Raw genomic sequence first — 22,443 nt, 5'->3', positions numbered from 1 at the left:
GAAATTGAGAACTGGCATTCACATGACACTGTTGTAGCTGGAATTGCAAAATATTTACATGCCAGATGCGCTAAAGATTCATATGTCCCTTCATGCTTCAACCATCATACCAGGGCAGAGGACATGCGTCCATGTTGAGGACGGGTTCTGCTTGATAACAATCCAAAGCAGTGCGGACCAATGCTTGTTCATTTTCATTATCTGAGTCGGATGCCACCAGCAGAAGGTTGATTTTTCTTTTTTGATGGTTCAGGTTCTGTAGTTTCCGTATCAGAGTGTTGCTCTTTTAAGATTTCTGAAAGCATGCTCCACACCCATCCCTCTCAGATTTTGGAAGGCACTTCACATTCTTAAACCTTAGGTTGAATACCGTAGCTATCTTTAGAAATCTCACATTTTGTCAAATCAGCTGTGAAAGTGTTCTTAAAATGAACATGTGCTGGGTCATCATCCAAGACTACTATAACATGAAATATATGGCAGAATGCAGGTAAAACAGAGCAGGGGACATGCAGTTCTCCCCCAAGGAGTTCAGTCACAAACTTAATTAATGCATTATTTTTTTTAAGCATCATCAGAATGAAAGCATGTCCTTTGGAATGGTGGCCAAAGCATGAAGGGGCAAACGAATATTTAGCATATCTGGCACATAAATACCTTGCAATGCTGGCTACAAAAGTGCCATGCAAATGGCAGTTCTCACTTTTTGGTGACATTGTAAATAAGAAGAGGGCAGCATTATCTCCTGTAAATGTAAAAAAAACTTGTTTGTCTTAGCGATTACCTGAACAAATAGTAGTACTGAGTGAACTTGTAGGCTCTAAAGTTTTACATTTGTTTCTTTGTGAGTACAGTTATGTAACAAAAAAATCTACATTTGTAAGTTTCACTTTCACAACAAAGAGATTGCACTACAGTACTTGTGTGAGGTGAATTGAAAAATACAATTTGTTTTGTTTATCATTTTTACAGTGCAAATATTTGTAATAAAAATACACTTTGATTTCAATTACAACACAGAATACAATATATATGAAAATGTAGAAAAACAGCCAAAATATTTAATAAATTTCAATTGGTATTCTATTGTTTAACAGTGTGATTAAAACTGCGATTAATCGCAATTAATTTTTTTTAATCATGATTAATTTTTGTGAGTTAATTGCAAGAGTTAACTGCAATTAATTGACAGCCCTAGTTTGCATTTACCTGTGTGATTTGCACAGGGAAGCTGTACTGGACTAGGTATTATCATTACCATGACATTGCTGATCATATGGAGTACAGGAATTGCTAACACAATTAATTGAAAATGCCTTTTTGTTCTGAAAAGTATTCAGATTCATTCCCAGAATTACATTTTCCAGAAGTATAGTTAGTTTAATGAGTTATTTAAGGAACAACGACATGCAATCTCTCCTAAAAAATGCTTTTGTATTGGTCCAAAATATTGCAGTAACATTATTTTTAGTAAGCTGCAAAGTTTTGGACAATTATTGCAAATTACTATCGTGTTTTATTAATAAAAGTTGATTACATCTGGCTAGTTAGTGAATTAATCTGTTACTTCAGTCACCTGGGATATTAGCAAAAGCAGTTGTATAATAAAAGGAAAGAAAAGACTGAAATTCAGATTAATTTAATCACACCAATTCTTCAGTACTCATCAGCAGCCTGGAAAAGAGTATGGGTTTTAATAGGCTTCTTAGTTCTCATTCTTGTCCCTCATGCAACCTTTTATATAAGGTTACGTGTGCAAGTATATTAAATGTTCATTTTCCTCCCAGCATCCAACACTGTATTGTCTGCCTCTACCCCATGAAAGAGATTTTTGTACAATGCAGCTTCACCAGTCGCCTGAATTACAAACAGCCAACTAACATTTAAAGTTCTGAGAAATCTAAAATAGTTTTTTTTTATAATGGTAATAGTAAGGGCAAGGTCATCTTTCTATTTTTGTATTTGCTCAGGCATCATTTAAAGGAAATAATGCTCTATGTTAACAAGTATTCAAGCCTGTGTTAGTAGATGCTAGAAAAGCAGTTAAGTTATTCCATTATCAAGTATATTTCAGGGAAAGAAAATGGAAATGAGGAGAACCTTTGATTTGTCCTTTTTAACCGTGAATCACAAATCTCTCTCCTATTTATTTGTTGTTTATTGTAATGTTTGGGGTTAAGGGCTGGATGGTTATTTTAGCTATAAACCTCAATCATCAGGGTTTATCACTCAGCAGCGTAAGTCCCTGGGAATAGAATGTGGGCCAAGCCAGTTCTCAGGCCAGATGCATACTTTCTCCTTGGAGGGGTTGGAGAAGAAAGAACCTTAAAACTGATTAAGCTAGGTTTTTTAAATTATTACTTCTAGAGTTGTCAAAAAAAGGTTTGTTATTTTAAAAGTGTTAATTTCCAGTGATGACGTTTTGCAGGCACTTAATACCACAGGCTGGTGTGTCTTGGCAATAAAATTTAAAGAATATATTCCCAACTGTGCAGAAGATAGCACAGGTTTAGCAATGTGGATTTTAGCAAAGAACTTTAAGTTACTTTGGACAACTCATCTTTTGCAAAAGCTAATCAGTTAGTGTCCATATTACTGTAATCATTACTGTACGTTAATTTAACTGTAATGCTTTTGAGGGATTCTGTTGACATCACACACCCTTAAAGCAAAGCTCAGGTTGTCTCCTGAACGCTGAAAGAGAACCACAGCCCTGCATATGTACATATGGCAGGTACCAGTACATCATTTTGTATTATATGTGGTTAAAGACAAATCTTTACCTGCATTTTCTCCCTCTTCTCCTGTTTCTCTCTCTAAAGTCTGTAGTCCCTTCCCCTGCCCCAGGCTGACAATTTGAATTTTGCAAGTATCTACGTTATTTTTATGCCAGGGTCTATGCCAGGTTTATGCCAAATAAGTATGTAAAACAATGCCCCTCGCAAAACTTAGCCCATCTTTTATGTATTGATCAGAAACTCGCAAGGTAGTCAAAGATTGAAAAGCATCCCCTGAAGAGCCTGTACATTAAGAACAGACTTGAAGTATTTCCTAGATATCAGCTAGCACAATAACGGTAGCAATGAACTTCTATTAACGTGTCAGCTAGAAAGGAGCTAATGTAATGTCAGTGGAGGTGTCCAATGTAATGATACTGCTTAGCGTTGGCATGGTATCAGTTCTGAAGAGGGGAGCCATTATGATGCTAATGCAAGTGTTAAAAATATTTACATGCTGTTTTTTTCTTTTGATTGATTGGTATGAAACACAAACACAGGAGGCTGAAATTCATTCCTAGTGTAACTCTACACAATCCACTGGGGTTACACCAGGAATGAACTTGGCCCAGGATGTTGTTAATTGATTATTGCTTGGCTTTAGTATGGATTTAGTATGGCTGTATATGGTAAGGGCTGCAGTGAAGTCTTGTGATCTGTTTTAAGAGGGTTTAAAACCCTTTTATTCCTAACATTACACTGTTTGCACAGTGCATTGAGATCTTCAAATGAGATACACTATTGAAGAGCAACGTATTATTACTGTAATTGACTTTTCCTATTCCAATAGTGCAACTCAGAGATATGGCTATAAGGATGTACATTTTAAATAAAGGTGAGCCCAACCAAAATTCAAATCCAGATTTGGATCCAGACTTCTTCAAAATCTAGGAGTGCTCTGATCCACGATTTTACTTCAGCCCAAGATAGGACTAGAGAGAGACAGACTGAAACTTGGATTTGGATCCAAACATTCACAAAGGTTGAAGCAGTTTGGATCCAGACTTTTGGTTCAGGCTCATCTCTAGTTTTAATGCATAAAATATGAACATTGGTTTATTTTTTTAAAAAAAATGTCAAGAGGAGAAGATAAACAGCCTTTTCAAAACTGTTTTGTTTTTCCTTTAAAGGAGGAAATATTTGGGGAAAGATAGAAGCTATCGCAACAAGGAACAGACGCAAGGTGTATCATGGAATGAGATATGCATGTGTCATTGACTTATGGTGCAATATGATGGCGCTCACTCACTCATGACAGCTTTTTCTACTAGCTAAGCTAATGGAACAGCTCTGTTAGCTTACCGGGTAGAGGCCCAAGCTTTGGGGAATAGGTGTCCTGAGTCTGTAATCAGATACTTCCTGCTGGTATTTTAGTTTGTGTGTGTGTGTACTGTATATAGGCTTGAATCATTACAGATTGATGGTGCCGTGGTCTTAGACTGAGCTCCTCTGACTTCCTGATATTCTGTTGTGCTCAAGATATGGGGTGAGTATGTGACCCATTTGCTTGTGTCTGTGCGCGCTGTTCCCCATTACTGGACTACAAAGAACCTAGTCACAAAGAAAAATTGGTTCCGTAGATGCTTGTCTTCCTCCCCTTAGTTTGTCACGTGTACTTTAAGGTCAGATGGTTCCGAGTTTTAATCATCCCTCCTCTGGATACTGTATGTTCATTGCCATCAGACAATTACGTTCTAAGACTAAAGGAACCCCAATGACAAATAAATACTATGATTTTACAAGGATTTTAAGTCTCACAACTGAAAAGAAACATGGAGATTTTCCTGCTATTAGATTCCACTAAACAAATTGGTATTATAAGGTTTATCATTGTTACGTCCAAAAATAGATGTTCCCCTTTTATTTTAAAACTGAAAAGATTGTATTTCTATTGTGAAATAATTATAGGGAGCCAGATCCTAGCTGGTATAAATCGCCATACTGCCACTGAAGTCAGTTAACACCAGCTACAATAATTAACATCAGCTAAAGATCTGGTCCACAAAGTCTCGGAGGCTGCCAGTATTTCACTGGGAATGGTACTTATCAAATTCCAGCAGACACAATTTATTCCATCAGACTAAAAGGAGGTTTTGGCATATCCATCTGTGGTTTCTGTACGATAGTGTGCATATGCTTATTTAAACACTGCTGACATGCTGGTATGCATATCATAATTCATTCGCTTATCTTTCTTAAATGCAAAACAATTAATTGCACCCATAGAGATTCTTGGCAAAATTGTACAGTATATTGTATCCAGATACCCTTATTTGAGTGAGCTGACTTCTTAATTGTTTGAGAATCTGTAATAGTACTTAGAAAAGCATATGCCAGGAAATTTGTTACTGAATACTGTCAGTTTTAGGCCCAGTTATTTTATTATACAAGCATGTCCCCTCAAACCTGAGCAATTACTGAGCAGGGATTTATCCAGAAATATGCAAGACATTATATAAATAAAGATAGCAGAATGAGTGGATAAGTTATATTAATTAGTTGTATGAGAAGAATTTTCTGTTAAGATATATTTATGTAATTCTAGAGTTGATTCATTTCTGGTCTTCCCTTATCTTGATGGTAGCATTTAACGATCGCTAACTTAAAAGTAAATTGTGTGTGTGTGTTTAGTCTTGAAGTAGATTCCACGTATATAGATTCCTTGCTAATTATTTGACTGAATTTCTGTATTAACAATGGTGTTTTTCAAAAAAAGACACTGAAGTAACGCAAGATGCTCCGGTATTTAATTTCGCAGCCTTTTTGTTAATCATAAAATTAAATTTGTAGGGGTTCAAGCCCAAGGGGTTTCCATTATATACAAGTTTACAGTTCAGTTCAATGGCTCTCAGCACCTCCACTATAAAAATTGTTCCAGCACTCCTGAACTGAATTCTGTCCTTGGATCCATGCAGCACATATTGTCTTCAGTGAGACATATTCATGCACATCTGAGAGCAGAATTTGGCCTTAAGCAGAATGAATTTGTTCCCCCGGTTTCTCTGTATCAGTTTGCTTGTGTAAGTTTACAGCATACCATTTTATTCATTTTTAATATGGATGTATTTTTAGAAGAAATCTGTTATGAATAATTTTAGATGTGATTTGCTATCCTAAGAACCCCACTGGAAAACTTCTAATGCTTTGCTTTTCAAATATTATCTTTAAAAAAAACAACCATGTGTGATAAATAAAGGGGGGGACAGCTCCCTTTAATGGACACCCAGCCAGCCTCTTAGCTGTAAAATCCCTCTTGGTAGCTGTTCTTTACTTGCTTTACCTGTAAAGGGTTAAAAAGTCCCCCCAGGTAAAGAAAAAACAGTGGGCATCTGACCAAAAGAGCCAATGGGAAGGTAGAACTTTTTAAAATTGGGAAAGAAACTTTCCCTTTGTCTGTTGTTCTCTGGGCTAGAGGGACAGAGCAGCCGTGCTATAAGCAGCTTAAGCCAGGTATGATCATAAATTATCAGATCATGCCTAGAACTACTTATCTTAACTCCAAATGTTTAAGTAGATCAGAATGTTTAGCGAGACGTGATTAGGGTTATTTCTTTTATTTCTTATTGGCTTGTGAACTCCTCTGTGCTAACCCCAGATGCTTTTGTGTGCTTGTAACCTTTAAGCTGAACCCCCAAGAAAGCTATTTTAGGGTGCTTGATTTTTGAAATTGCTCTTTTAAAATCTAGCAAAAGCCTAAATTCCAAATATATTCCTGTCAAGGCTGAATCCCAACTCTGTCACTCCAAGGGCAGAAGTGGGGCCCACAAGGATTTTAAAAATGAATACTGGCCACTCCAGGCTTGTATTACACTCCCAAAGTTACAGCTTTTCTCTGACCTTGGCTTGGTAAACGCTGCCACCACCCAAAGGCAAAAAAAACCCTTTGAACCCAGGAAGGAGCACTTGGGAATTCCTCCCTGTGGGATACCCTCAAGCCCTTTCGCCCCCATCCGGGGAAGAGCTAAGAAAGAAAACAAAGGAAATTAGCTGCGGCTACCAGCTAATCAAACATGCACAAACCTCTTAGGACACCAAAAATCCAATTCTGTTCTTAAGAAAGGTAAATTTCATTAAAAACAAAAAGAAAGAAAATGCATTTGGAATTTAGGCTTTTGCTTAACCCTTTACAGATAAAGCAGGTAAAGAACAGCTACCAAGAGGGATTTTACAGCTAACTGGCTGGGTGTCCATCAAAGGGAGCTGTCCCCCCCTTTATTTATCACAACATGCAACACAACTCATTCATGCAATTTGTATGAAAATAGTATTCATCAACATGCAGTGATTTGCTCATCCAGTGGATGCTATAAGCATGGGCTATGAGTTGGAAAGGAAGTAAAATGGCAGAACCGAGCCAATCATAATAGCACTGTGCTAATTCACACTCATGACTAGGAGAGCAATTGAAAAATATTGCGTTTTGTAAATTAGTAAGCAGAACAACATTTTAAAAGGAAGGCTTCAAAAATTGATTTTGTTCATTTATTTGACGAATACTTTTCACAGCATACTATTAAATAATGCTGTAGCATATTTTGTAACAATAATGAAGTATTTTGTAATATGAGACTTCATTACAGCGCTCCTCCACTGATTTTATCACAGAGGACGGAGAGCCTGCTTTAGTTTGTGTGAGATTTATAAAATGCACTCTGGCGAGGTTCTGTTATATAAGGATCATAATTTAGGAAATCAGTGAGAGAGTTTCTAAAAAATGTGTTACCCAGATTGGAAAACAGCTATTGGACTTAGGAAGTAGATGGGGTAAAAAGACACTCCCTTTGGAAACAGTACACCTACACTGGAATAAAAGACCGGCAGCACAGCCGTGGCTGTCCTGAATCAGCTGACTTGGGCTTGGGCTGCAGGGCTATAAATCACACTGTAGACGTTTGGGCTGGAGCCTGGGCTCTGGGATCCTCCCACTCATGGGGTCTCAGAACTCAGGCTCCAGCCCAAGCCTGAACGTCTACGCAGCAGTTCTACATCCCCACAGCCCAAGCCCTGTAAGCCCAAGTCAGCCGAGCCAGGCCAGTCGCATGTATTTAATTGCTGTGTAGACGTACCCAAGTGCTCAAGTCTGCCCCCCTTACTGAGTAGTAGATTACTGTCTGTAAACCTCTCTACTCAATGGTAAATGTGGCAGAATATTGTCAATAAGCAGGGCCCGATGTCTTGTCACTGGGGCTAAGAGAAAGCTGAAAAAAGTTTATGAACATCTGTTCACCAATTCATTCTGACAATAGTTTGTGGATCTTTGTATTTACCTTTCATGCATATTTGTAAGAGTTTATTTTTCCTCAAAAATGTTTGAAGAAAGTGAACGTCTGGTGAATATTTGGGTAAATGTATTTACACAAAAGTTTATTCCAGAAAGGTTCACATAGCCACCTAGGAATCTCTTTGGATTTCCTTACCCCAGGCTATAAGAGTTTCAATCATCCAGCCAGGGAACATGAAAAAATGCCTTGTGACCTTCAGTGATTAATCACACAACACAACTAATAAATAGCAAATATTTCACAAACAACCTATATCTGGTCACACAGGGCCAGACTTTCAGAATGACTCAGCAGCCAAAATTGGGGCCAGATTTCCAAAACAACACAGTACCCATGAGCATCCACAGAGAACAATGGGTGTAGCAGAGTGCTGAGCACCTTGGAAAATCTGATCTCAGTTGTGGATCATGAGCCCCTCAGAAAATTCTGGTCATGAAGGTTTTGTCTAACAGTTTTTAATAACAAAATATTAGCAAAAATAAAAGCCCATCCAGGGATAATTATTGGCATAGAAAAATAAAAAGGACTAAATTTTTTGAATAAGTAATTCACTCTGAATCATTCACCCAGCAATATCTGTCACTAAGGGCCACACTGAGACAAACCTCCTTGGGATGAGATGGGATGGGAAGGAGAAATAAGACTGGAGGAAGACTACTAGAATTCACAGTTTCCAAAGGAATTTCATTAAATGACAATGAAATCCAAGCAACTGAATCTATGTCCTTAGTTGTACAGAATTCCTTATTGGGTTTTTTTGGTGGTGAAGGATGGGAGACATAAAGCTTGGATATTTTTATCTAACACGGCTAGTTCATTTAAAAGGAAAGAGGAAAAAAAACTCAGAAAAAAATACATGTTTTAAAGAAACCTCTCTTTTTTTGTGCTTCAAAGCAACCCTAAGGTTTCAGCAATAGAAGTTCATATTGCAGGCAGATGCCTACATTCATTCAGGTAGGTTCTCAGTGATGTAATTGTGTCCCCATCTACTGCTGTAATAAAGTTTGTGGGAAGCTTTGGCTTTATATAGCCAACCAAGTATCCCAGAATGACCTGAGCAAGCCCTCAAAGGAGGCAGCAACAAACTGAAGCCTGTAGATGATCCAGAAAATAGGAGTCTCCAGTGAAGCCTTTACAAGGGAAAAAAATCTGAAGGTGGAAAGGAAGATGTATATAAAAGCGAGAGAGAGAGAGAGAGAGAGAGAGAGAATGAGGATGCTGGCCAACGTACAAGGTAAGTGAAGGCTCTTGCACATGTCCATTCATAGCTACATCAATGTAGTTTAGAAAAGGTCAAGGAAAGGTGGTGTGGAAATCCCCATAGAAAGCAACCATGTTGCTGTGTAAGGTATCTTAGGAAAGGATTGTAGTACCAAGCTTCCAGCCTTCTTTGTACTGCTTCCCCACAGCATTCCTGGGGTGAGATTTGCGAAATTTCACTAAACCCCCAAATCTCTCTTTCAGTTGTTCATGCCACATCAGTATTTCAGTCTCCGGCATTGTTACAAATGAACTAAAATGACTTGTAACGGCTTTCATTTCCTAATCCAATATGCATACATTATTGCATTAGCACTTTGCACTTATATTAAATTATGATCCTGCTAGTGTAGTTTAATGTGTTTGAGCTACATTAATGAAACATAAATAAACTTTCATAGAGCCTGATGCTGGCATCAGTCACAGACTGCAAACTTCCATAAGAGAAGAGAGAGAGGAGCCTGCAGCATCAGATGGTCACACATCTGGCTCTATGGAAAAGTATGAGTGCATGTCTGTGTAGGAGTAGGTAATTAACAGTAATTAACATCTGTTTATATAATACATATGATATATACACATACAACCTGATACACACACACACCAAGCTGGGGCAAACCTTGTTGGGATGGGAAGGAGGAATATGGCTGGGCTATTGAAAATTATATGACAAAAGAAAACATATTCCAGATGGCACAAGCTCATGACCTAGTAGTATCCAACCCATTCTTTACACAAAGAGATGAACATCTTATTACTTACAAGAATGGAAGGACTAGAAGCCAAATTGATTACTTGCTTGTTTCTCAGCAGAAAATAAAAGATATAAAAGACTGCAAGGGCAGGAGAGAGTCTTACGAGTCAATATAGACCACCTAAATATTTCTCTTAGAACAAAGGTACAGAGAAAAATCAAAGAAGGTAAAACCAAAGATAAGATGACAAAAATTAGAAGCTAAGGCTAAGGAGGATTTTACCTCATCTTCTCCATAAGTGACTCCTTAGACACCACACGCAGAAGGAGTGGATAAATGTGGGGGTTTTATGGCAACAAATATATTGGACAGTTCAAAACAAGTTGTGGGTATTAAACAAGAAACTTGGAGTGAAGAAGTACAAGGCATGGTAAAAGAAAAATGTTTAAACTCTGACAAAGAAGTAGGAGCAAATGAGACCTGGAAGAATACACGGCTGTAAAGAAATTGACCAGGAATGTGGCTACAAAAGCAAAAGCAATGACTTAGAACAAATGAAGGAGAAAGGGAAAAGTGTATAGATTGGCAAGGAACAGAAGCACCAAAAATAAAAAGGAAGTGAGGTTCGCCCAATATTAAATTAATACAGTGTTGTCTGATGATAGTAGCATAAAGAATCAATGGAAAAAGGTATTTTGAACAGCTTTTAAATGAAGAAAATCCAAGACAGCAAAGTTACTTCAAAATGATGAACTTTAGTGTAGTGGAGCCTATCACACCAGATGACATGGCAAATACTATCAAAAAAATAACTAACAAGGCCCTACGTCCAGACAAAATCCCTGTTGAGGCATGGAAAACTTTTGTAAAGAAGGTACCCATCTGTTGACATCCCTGTTCAATTCAATCATGAGATGGGAAAAGATCGAAAACGCAGAAAGGAAAAGTATCTTGGTGCCAATATACAAGGTGAAAGGTGATGCTGACAACTGCACAAATTATAGAGGTATAAAGCTGATAAGTCATACAAAAGAAACTGTGGGAGAGAGTCATCGATAAGAGACGAAGAAGTGAAGCAGATATTAGTGCAATTCAATATGGCTTCATGCCAGGAAGGTTGACAATAGATGCTGTTTCTGCATTGAGACAGCTAGTGAAAAACTAGAGAGAAAAGGAAAAATATTCACTTGATGTTCATGGATCTGGAAAAGGTGGAGTTCCAAGAAAAGTCATCTGGTGGTGTATGAGTGAGAAAATGGGACTAGAATGTTCAAGTCTCATAGACTATCAGAGTTGGAAGGGACCTCAGGAGATCATCTAGTCCAACCCCCTGCTCAAAGCAGGCACAATCCCCAATTTTTTTTGCCCCAGATCCCTAAATGGCCCCCTCAAGGATTGAACTCACAACCCTGGGTTTAGCAGGCCAATGCTCAAACCACTGAGCTATCCCTCCCCCATATATAGTCATGTATATAGGGGCAATGTCAATAGTCCGACCTTTTAGTAGTGAAACAAGTAAAGATGGGAGTACATCAGGGATCAGCACTGAGCCCTTTCTTGTTTATCCTTGTCTTGAAGACCCTCACAGGGAACATACAGAGGGAGGCACCTTGGTACATGCTGTTTGCAGGTAATATCATTCTATGCAGTGAGAAGATAGTGTAAAAGAGGATCTTGATAAATGGAGAGATGCTTTGGAGAGGATGGTCCCTTCTGACCTTAATATCTATGAGGCATGGGCTCAAAATAAGCAGAGGAATTATCCTTGAAACTAGATGGGCAGGCAGTAGTGAAAATGCAAAGTTTCAAGTATCTGCATTCCAGAATCTGGGAAATGGAGGATGAATTAGAGGATGATAAACACCTGGTTCAAGTGGAGAGAGATAAGTGGTGTAGTGTGTGACAGGAAGATACCAGTAAAATTAAAAGGGAAAGTCTATAAAGTGGTCTGTCCAGGTTTAATATATGGCTGTAAATGTTGGGAACCAAAGAAGAAACATGAGGAAATGATCCATTCCACCAAAATGAAAATGTTGAGAGAGATGAGTGGTAATCAGGAAAGACTGTCTGAGGAATGTATATGTTAGCGACATGATTGAAATAACACCCATAAGTGCAGGCTCAGATGGTCTGGCCATGTAAAGTGCGGTCCTGACAATTATGTGAGTAAAAGAGTCCAACAGATCAAGATTAAAGGAAAAGGACAGAGAGGCCAACCCAAGAACTAGTGGGATGTCACAAAGGAAGACATGTTAGCATGAGGTGCGATAGAAGATATGGCATTGAACAGAGCACTCTGGAAGAAGAAGATTCCTACAGTGGACCCTATTTGATGGGAGTAACACAAGGAAGTAGAAGGAAGTAGAAAAAAATATAGAAAGATAGATAGATACACACCTCCATAGAGCCAGATGTATTACCATATTATACTGTCGTGTGTGTGTGTGTATAGAATTTATACACAAAGACATATTAGACCAAATCCACATTACAGGAAGCATTATTTACAGCCTGATTTTAAAAATTAAATCCAGCTGCAGCAGTGAGGAAACCTACTGACAACATAACAGAGATGCTCTTACATGCCTCATGACAACAAAACAAAAAAATCTTTTGTACTACCAAGGAGAACACTAATTACAGAAAAAAATATTAATGAAATTTGTGACAGGATTCCTTTTGTTGTGAAGCCCAAGCCTGCAGCTTTTAACTACACAAAAATAATCAAGGAAACTTACCCATGATTGCAAGTTTGGATACACTACAAAAGGCCATACCAAAACCGCCAATGACTGCCTACTGCAAAGCTACTAATTTACAGACACTCATTGTCAGAGCAGAATTAAAACCTAGTATAGGAGTGCACTCCTGTCATTTAAAGAGATGCAGCCTTTGTCAACATCTGCATCCAACTTCCATATTCACCAGCTGCACTACAGACAAATATGACAGAACAAAACAACATCCGCATCCACCTTCTGCATTCACTACATCTGTTACAGGCAAAAATGACAGCAAAAAGTGATTCCCAATATGCAAATTCACAAATAATGGTTTATTTCATCACGTCAACATGCAGAAGGTAAGAAACAGTATGTGGGGAAAACATACAGCGACCTCCATAAAAGATTTAGAAATTAGAAGTAACCTATCATTAACGGAAAAGTTGATCAGCCAGGGGCCAGGCACAACAGCATCAGCAGCTGCAGTGTATCAGATAAGAAAATATTCCTCACTGAATAAGTGTCAAGGCCCGAATAACAGGTGTAAAGAGAATTTCTGGATATACTGTTTGAAAACAGTGTCTACTGAAGGATTTAACACTGAGGATCCTTCATTCTAGCCTTTTCAACGTGAAATCTTGAACGTTGTAGACATGTAATTGATTATTAAACTAGGTTAGAAATAAAAGTGGACCCAAGATTGGAAATAGTAACAAAGTTGTAACAGAGCACCGATTCTTTAAAGGAATTCCTTATGATTTTTAAATGAAAATTCAATATGCTTGTTTATAACTGATGAGAACAAGGACTAACTGATAACAAGTGACCATATTATTTTGTATTGGGGAGGCATCTGGAATCCCCAGCCATGGACCAGAATCCCTATTGTGCTATAGAAACACAGAACAAAAAGACAGTCTTTGCTTATATATTGAGAATTTGTCAGTTTCCGCCATGTTCTATTCTGCTTGTACAAATCAATATGCATCCTATGCCCAGAGGAAGGATAGAATATGGTCTGCACATATTACCCATGTATGATTGTTATCCTTTACAGGGCCCATTAGAAACTCAGTATTCACTGTGCAGGTGCCTACAGTCACTATAGTGCCTTCCTATATAGAGAGCAAGAAATACTGGGGTACTGCTGTCACTGCAAGGAGGCACATGTTGAGTTTTTAATATCACCTACTGGGTGATAATACAGGTAGGCCATGATGTATAACCCATTTAATATATCTGGCTATTTACTTATTATGTATTTATGCAGCAAACTTAGATAGACTGATACGTTATGATGGGCTGTATCTTACAACAGAATGTGAAAGTTCTGTTCTAGGAAAGGCTAGAAGAGTTGGATAATACATTCACCCTTAAAGGTTTGTATGTAGCCATAAGGTATTTCAATTACAAGATCTGACAGAGAGTCTATTTAATAGTTATAGACCGATCGGGATCTACAGGCTGGGAGGGGCTTAAGTGCCTTATTTCATTTAGACGGGTCTTTAACCTCCAGTAATGCTCTCCAGAGAATAATGCTGATTTTGGTATCTCTTACAGAAATATTTCTATCTTTGTGTTCTAAAAAGACATCAAGATGATAGTTCAGTTAGCTTGGTATGGTGTCCTGTCAAGCTAAACAGAGCATTCAATCTTGATTAATACAAACATTCCTAAATTTCCTTGACTGCCATGCATCCAGTCTTCTTAGAGGCATTGTTTTGATGGGTCAGGAAAAACAAATTACAGTGTACAGATTGAGGGTATGTCTACACAATAGAGAAAAACCCATGGCTGGCCTGTGCCAGCTGACTCGGGCTCATGGGGCTCAGCGGGTGGGACTGTTTCATTGCTGTGTAGACTTCCAGACTCAGACCCTCCTACCCAGAGGGTCCCAGGGCTCGGACTCCAGCCCATGCCCAGAAGTCTACACAGCAATGAAACAGTCCTGCCGCAGCCTGAACCCCCCGAGCCCAAGCTGCCTGGCACGGGTGAGCTGCGGGTTTTTCTTTGCTGTGTAGACATACCTTGGAAGGCCTAGTTACAGTTAACATGTACTTCTCTTTTTAACTTTACAACAGAGCAGGAAATGTAAATTTTACAAACTGCAGCTCTTTGTTTGAAGGGGGAGGTTAAATCTCTTGTCCATAGAGTAGTGGATTGGTTTGGGGACTTTGCCCTTCCCCCAAAGATATTTAGGACCTAGGGGACCTTTGCAACAGAGTAAAGGTGTGTTAGAAAAACACTAGTTTGCTTCCCATCCTAACCCACTTCCCTCCTTTATTTTAGCAAGAAGAGGCAGATATAGCAAACCCCCAGTTTGAGCATTCATTTAAGGTCTAAACTCCTTGATACCACAATTTTCTGTTGGTTGGGTTGTGTTGATGTTACCGGTTTTGGTGGCACTAAAGCAAACAAGCATGGCTTTGTGTCATAAAGAACACAGAGAGACATCCATGTCTGACAAAGGGAAAGTGCAAAAGTGCTTTAAACATTTTTAATATCCTGATTTTAAGGCATATTGCATATAATAGGGATTAAATAAAATAGAACTGTTCAAATCATTTTACAATATACTTGCAGAATATAATGGAATAAGATGTTGCAGGTACAGTATATTCTACTGTTAATCCACTCATGCAACTAACTACTCTTCATGTCACTGAGAGTTGCACATGAGGATTGAGAGAAGTATATGGCCCTTGATTGTACTGCCTTTAGATTACTTTTGGCAATGAGGATGTTTCTTTATGAATCTTGTTGGTTTTCTTTTGGTGAAAACTTTGTTTAACCTACAGTGGCCAGAGTCACCAGCAGTCTCCAGCTGCTTTATGTTGCTCTGATGACACAAATCACTCAAACCTGGTTTAACCAGCTAATTAAACCGAACAGCTACTTTATATTATAGTGAAGTGCAAAGCCGCCAGAATCCATCAGTGAATCTGGCTCAGTATATTTGCCTAGCCCATGGATTTGTCTTATAGCCATATAGGTATATACGCCACTGCTAACAGCTCTTTTGAAAATGCCACATTTCTGGTGATGCAACTGTGTGTTTCCATAGGACTCTGATCATATACTTGATTGGCATGTAATGTTATACTGTCAGAAAGCTGGAATGTACCAGTGAATATTTAGCTTTTCACATTATGGAGATTATTGAAATAAGTATATGATGGAGTTATATCCTGTGTGTCCGAGTTGTTTGCAAAGAAATATGCTAGTGTTGGAGAGAGGCACCTATGTTTGGGGCAGACTTCAATCTGCTTTATGAGATAGATTTGCAAGCCAATTCATAAGATCTATCACTGAGACCGCTCCCTTCCTCAATGTCTGAGAAAAGGCATTTCCAGCCATGCCAACCAGAACACAGATGGGCAAGTACTGTAGTTCTGTGGCAGACCAGTTGAAAAAGAACAAGAAATATCTCTCTCAATACACTGGATCCAACTAGAGGGCTGCATTTATAATATGAGCATTGCTATGTGTAAGGCAACAGATCAAGGAGATTGGAATACCGTTTTAGCTCTTGATATGTTCTCTTCTCAGACCTTCTCAGGCCAATCTATTTAGCAATTGAGCACACAGGTTCTCAGACACTGAGATGGTAGCATCCTTCCCCTGAAACACAGGGGGGATACAAAACTTTTCCACGCTGTTCGATGCATCAGGATACACTTTCATGATATATTCATTCTCCCCTCAACAACTGAGCCAATGTTTGGGGATTTTCATTATAAGAATTTTATTTGATGTTGTATCTGGTCCCCTCACATTTTCTCCATCCCCAGTTCTTCAAAGCCACATATCACTGCTCTTCAGCCTCTCTTCATGACACACTTTCATTTTTATTTATCTTTCTCCTCCCACAAGTCACCCATCCTCAGTCTGACTTTTCCAATAAGTAGTCAGCCATTTGGCCGATTCAGCAAGATAAGTAGGAGGCATAACATCCTCATCTCACAGAGAGGTGGTAGGTGGGGCTAGCTCCTAAAAAATCATATCAATCATATCACGTTCACTTTGACAGCCACTCCTCCACAAATCTGGGCTGACAAGGGAGCCATGCATTTCTACAAAACTCAGTCCTACCCCAACATTTGAAGAAGTGATCTACACTCTCCTATAATTTCTCTCTCTCTCTCTGTTACTATCCTCTGCCTCTCGCAGTACCAATGATTGCAGAAAGGAAGTTTTCAAGGCCAGGACAGGAGATTTGTGTGAAGCATCATTTGTTGCTGTTATTATTTTTGTCTTGCCTGAAGCTTTTTGAGGTTTAAGAGATATTTAGACTGTAGAGCTTGTGGGTGGTGTCAGAACGGTTCTGACAACGTGCAGTGCTGCATCCGTCTCTAAACTGGCATCAGCAAATGGTAATACGTCCATTGATTATGAATAGAAGATATTTTTTGGTTCACAGTGTGCAAGCCCCAATCAGTAAAAGCTACCAGATCAGCATTCATTTAGTCCAGTTTTGAAGAGGTTTGTCATCAGTCATTTGTCCATCTAGCTATATACCATCCTTGCGCTGTTTAGATGCCAAGAAATGGAAATAATTAGTGCTGAAGTGAGTCTTAATTGTTAAGTCATTTCTTCTCAATTCCCTTTTCCGAATGATTGCTCAGAATTAATTTACAGTATTTCATTTAGTTTGGAGGGTAACAATATGCTATCTGCATTGTACATTTGCTGTCCCGAACAATGAAAAAATTTTCCGGTAACATTTATATTGCATCCATTAGAGTACGGTACAGGGCATGAATTACCCAAAGCTACAACAGATGCCAGTGAAATCTTTATTTGCTATGCAAGCAATAAACATTACTATTGTATTCCCTATAATTAACATATGGTAACACAAATGCCACAGTAATATCAATTACTTTCAGTTGACAAAATTTGAAAATCTCACCCTATAATCTTTATGGCATGCCTAAATGACTTGTGCTCTTAAGTCACTTAGGGCTAGATTCACAAAGGGGCTTAGTGACCGCTGACATTCACAAAACCACCGCTCAGCTGCCGCCTAGCCCTGTGGGTGCCTAAATACCCATAGGCACCTCCGTTTTTGCGGCTTGGCATACGCAAAGCTGCCTAAGTGCTGATGCCACTTGGGGCCTTAGCTCACACCTAAGCCCTGACAGGATTTTCAAAACAAGACAGTCTCCCCACCTCTCTTCCCTGTCCGGCCCAATCTGGTGGTTGTGCTCTGACTGAGCACACCTAACCCTCACAAAAGACAGCCAGAGGCAAGCAGGCTGGTAATCTGGGAGGCTGGCCGGCAGAGGTGTGTAATGTGAGAGATGCAGGTTTGAATCCCCACTAGGCCTGACGTGGAACAAAGACTTAAAAGAAGCTCTCTTACCTCCCAGGGGAATGCCTGAACCACCTGGCTACTGGGTATTCTGGGGTGGGCGTCTCTCCTTTTGAAGCTGTTCACTTTGTATAAATAATTTATTGGAGCAGGGACTTCCGGGTGAGTGCCCTAAACACTGGGCTAGAGAGCCACTCTCACTTGTCCAGGCCCAATGACTACGTAATTATTTATACAAAGTGGAACACCCCCACCAAGAGAGATTCTCCACCCTAGAATACCCAATAAGCTAGTGGCTAAAGCACTCACCTGGAAGGGCGAAGACCTGGGTTCAAGTCTCTTCTCCAAATCAGCCAGAGGAGGGATCCGAGAACAGGTTTCCCACATCCCAGGTGAGTGCCCTAACCACTGGGTTATTGGCTAGAATCAGGGATCTCGCTCTTCTGTTGTTTTTTTTTCATAAGAAAGGGCTGAATTGCTTTCAGCACCTAACTCCAGGAGAGGGTTCAGGGCTAAGAATGATGAGTGGAGAAATTGAAGTGCTATTAATATACTACGCGCCTCCCTCTGAACTGTCAGTCAAGAACCTAGCACCTAGATCAATCGAAGATAGGCATCTAAATACCTTTAAGGATCTGAGCCCCCTCCCCTCTGCATTCATCACTGGCTAGCTTAGGACGTCCTCTTTTTGAAGCTAATCCTTTGGCCCAGTCAGAAGTGCCTACCATAATGGTCACCTCTGTAGGTTCCAGAGAACGTTTCTGGTGATCGCACAAACATGCATGACTGCCCAGCGTTTTTAAAAAACCCTCAACCAACCTCATCATGCAAAAGGATCAGCAGCACATGGGGCAGCTGCTCCAAAACAGAGCAATAAAAAGCAACACATGTAGCTGCTGAAGACCAGGTCCCACCTCAGGGTGGCTGGCCACTCCTCTGGAGCATTAGCAGCAAACTTGGCTGGTCTGCATCACAAAAAGAGGAATGAAATACCACCAGCCTCCTCCAAATAAAAGACAATTCCATGCAATGCTGACCCTTCAACTCTAGCTGTATCCAGAGATTGAACTGGTTCACAGCAGAGGAGCAAAAAGCCATAACAACTGAAATCTTGTGGAACGCAGATAACGAAGCCACCCTCTGAGGGGCAGAAGGATACTTACAATGATTTACGAGAACTACCCATGCATATTATTATATGCATATACATGTGGATAGAAGACCCTCATGATCTACATACAAGGAACAGTTGAGTAGACTAGGTCTTCACATAACAGTACGGTAACCATCGTGGTTAGTGGAAAATGCAAACTCTTTGGTGAGCTCTGTGAACTGGACATTTTTTTAAATATATTAATAGCACTTCTTTCAGGAAGTGACCTAAGACTCTCCAAGATGCTGTCAGGATTCAGTCAGTTAAGTGCACTGCTTGCAACACTGAATCCCCATTAACTCAAAAAAAAAAAAAAAAGGAATTGCTAGTTCTTGTGATTTTATTGGGAGTCTTAAAGCCCCAGTTTCTGGAATCCTGTTACTACATGAGAATCTCAGCTTTATTTTTGTGGTTGCAGATGAAAGCTTGAAAATAAACCCTAAAACGTTCAAACAGCAGAAGGCAAACGAAAAGGACTCCCGAAGAACAAAAACCAAAACCCTTATGGTTTGGAAGCCAATAATATGATTGGGGGGGAAAGGGGCTGACTCATGTTTTTTTAATGTTTGGGGTTAACATGACTAGAATTGTCTGGTTCCAGGCAAGCTTTTCTTTTTGTGATTAACCTGACACACAATTAACAGTTTCTTTGGACAATTAATTTTCTTCCCTTTCCTCCTGGAATCATCCTGGCCGCATCAGGATGATCATAAAGGAACAGATTCTGTTACCTAAGAAAACTATGAGAATTGGGTAATAGGAAGCTGTAATTTAGCTAATCTGGAGAGAAGCGAGTGCCTGCTGAAGAAAGGAGTCCCTCCAAAAGGTTTTAAGTTTCACAGTGATGATGGACATAAGAGTGAGTTGACAGTGTTGTTTCTTCTTACGTTAAATGTTAAACATTTTGGATGGAAAATATGCAGATAACATTGAGATAGGAAAGCTCCAACAGAAAGCAGAGGGAAGCCTTGATATGGGGTCGATGTGCCTTACGAAGGACAAGCCTTTGCACGAAAACAGGAAGTCGTATTAAACAGAGAATCAGTATTACATTTCAGACAAGCTCCACTTTACCAAATGTTACAATGGAAGCCCCCTACAGATTTATAACCTTAAACATTAGAGAGATTAGTGGTCAAGGTCTTCAAAAGTGACTAGTGGTTTTGGGTTCCTAACTTGAGACACCTTAACAGGTCCTGATTTTCAAACGATGGCTGCTCAGCTTTTTCTGAAAATCAAGCATCTCAAATTGGGCACCCAAAATCAACTGAAAATCTTGGCCAACAATCTGATTAAGTACAGTGAACTTTCTTCAGTTTTTGAAGACTAAAAAGGAGATTTTTTTTCATGCTCCTTTGACGCAGCACAAAGGCCAAGCAGAGGGTTTTTCCTCTCATAAAAATAAGTGTGGTGCCACACTGCATGTGGGAAAAGAACTGAAAATGATGAAGGGTGTTTTCTAATAGAAAATGGAGGCCAAAATGGGAATGCTGAGATTTCCATTATAAATGTGGAGGCTTCTAAGATAATACAAACTCTCATAAAATGGTCCTTCATTTCTAGGGGTAATCTCTGGAGAAGATTTAAATACAGTGATGAATATGAGAAAAGATGGACACCAGTCTTAATAACAAAGCCACTTCCATATTAAACTTAAAACAGCCAGTGGGTTAATTGACAAAGAGAGATGGTATCACTCAAAATTAGAATATTCATATCATTCCCTTAGATACAAATCTTAATCCAGGCTTAATATCTTATTTTATGGAACAAAATCGTAAATGAGTTTGGTTTGAACTGTGCAATGGGACATATAGTGCTGTCTAATCAAAGGCTTGTTAAGAAACACCTACTACTAAATCCAAATAAAAATAAAAGACAGTTATGGTCAGCAAAGAGACTTTCGCTGCACATCTCTGAAGTAATCACCAAGATCAAGAATGCCATAAAGGACTATATTCAACAAGGATACTCAGGGTATCAAATCTAATGTTCTCTGGGATACAAAGCACAAGCTCTGAAGCCTCCAATTATTGTGCTTTGATAAGAACAAAATTGAGTGAAAGCTAGCCTGGAAACAGCGTAAGCAAAAGTTAAAATGATCCTATCAGAAATCAAAGCCAATAGGTGGAAAATAGCCAAAACTACCAAGAAAAGTACAAAAGAATTAACAGAAAACTCCATATAGCTCTGAGAAAGAAAGGTAACAATAACTTAATTGGAAAGCATAAAATTATCACAGCTAACTAAGCGAAAAAATGATGCTTTAAAACAGTCATCTATAAAGCACAGAACAAATCATCCTTCAGTTTAACAATAGTAAATCCCAGACTGTAAGCCAACTGACTGTACACTCTTAAAAAGAAGGGTAGTCTTGTGGTAAATCCCTGGATTAAGACTCAGGGGAATTTGGTTAATTTCCTAGCTCTGGTATAGACTGCCTGCATGAGTCACATAGGTGACTTTAAGTGGCGAAGTCCCATGTTTAGGCACCACTGAAATCCTCAGACCCTGGCTCAGCTGCCATTTAGCCCTGTAGGAACCTAAATTTCCGCTCTCCAAGTCCCATAAGTGCCTACATTTCTGCGTGGATTACCTTGCATCTGTTCTTATATTTTACTACATTGCTTTACAAATGTGCATGTCTTAAAAAAAGAACTAAAAACAAACAATATAATTTGCCCTTTTGTCCTAATTTACCATGGACCATACCACGTGAGCATGGTGCACCTGGAGCCTTTGGGAGAGTTACAGACTGGTACTCAGACATAATTTGCCTTCTATGGCACCAGGAATGTTGGGTACCCCAATGCTAATTTGAGCAGACTGGGACTTGTATTCAAAATGCAGCCTTTAGCATTCATTGCACAGATGATGTCTACTAAAAAAAAACAAAATGGAAAATCAAGATCCCCATGTATCTCCACAGACCCGCAGGGACCAGGCCTAAATTTTAATTATTTAGAATAAAAGAAGCTAGACAGCTATTCAGAGGCAAGCAATTTTTGGAAGGTAATAGACATGCAAGAGTTTATCAACAAAGCGGATCCCACTTTCAAATATCTAACTTGGCAACCCATAAATAGAGACAGAACCATTAAGGCTCTAGACCTGCAGAGCTCAATTCACCCATATAAAGCAACTGTTTGCAAGACTGGGGCCTATTGGAGCTACCCCTGCAGACACAGCAAGCAGAACTAGCCTCTCACAGCCAGAAGGGACATACTTCTTAATGTTGT

The 22,443-nt window shown here is 39.2% G+C and overlaps 1 protein-coding gene across 6 annotated transcripts in view; it reads left to right on the top strand.

Annotated features, from left to right (window-relative positions):
* GRIA3 (glutamate ionotropic receptor AMPA type subunit 3) overlaps positions 1–22,443 on the top strand; it is a 220,481-nt gene that overhangs the window by 186,566 nt on the left and 11,472 nt on the right. Inside the window, exon 14 of one of the 6 annotated variants that reach the window (XM_037909103.2) lies at positions 3,908–5,682. The exons of the other annotated variants lie outside the window; for them this stretch is intronic. Within the exon in view, the coding sequence (XP_037765031.1) occupies positions 3,908–3,995 (88 nt within the window). The 3' untranslated portion in view covers positions 3,996–5,682. Of the gene's footprint in view, positions 1–3,907; positions 5,683–22,443 lie in introns of those variants that run through there. 6 annotated transcript variants of the gene reach the window in all.

Source organism: Chelonia mydas, chromosome 9 (genome assembly GCF_015237465.2).
Source record: "Chelonia mydas isolate rCheMyd1 chromosome 9, rCheMyd1.pri.v2, whole genome shotgun sequence".
NCBI classification, from domain to species: Eukaryota; Metazoa; Chordata; order Testudines; family Cheloniidae; genus Chelonia; species Chelonia mydas.
Note: the sequence above shows the minus strand (reverse complement) of the source record. Positions and strands in the feature narration are given on the sequence as shown.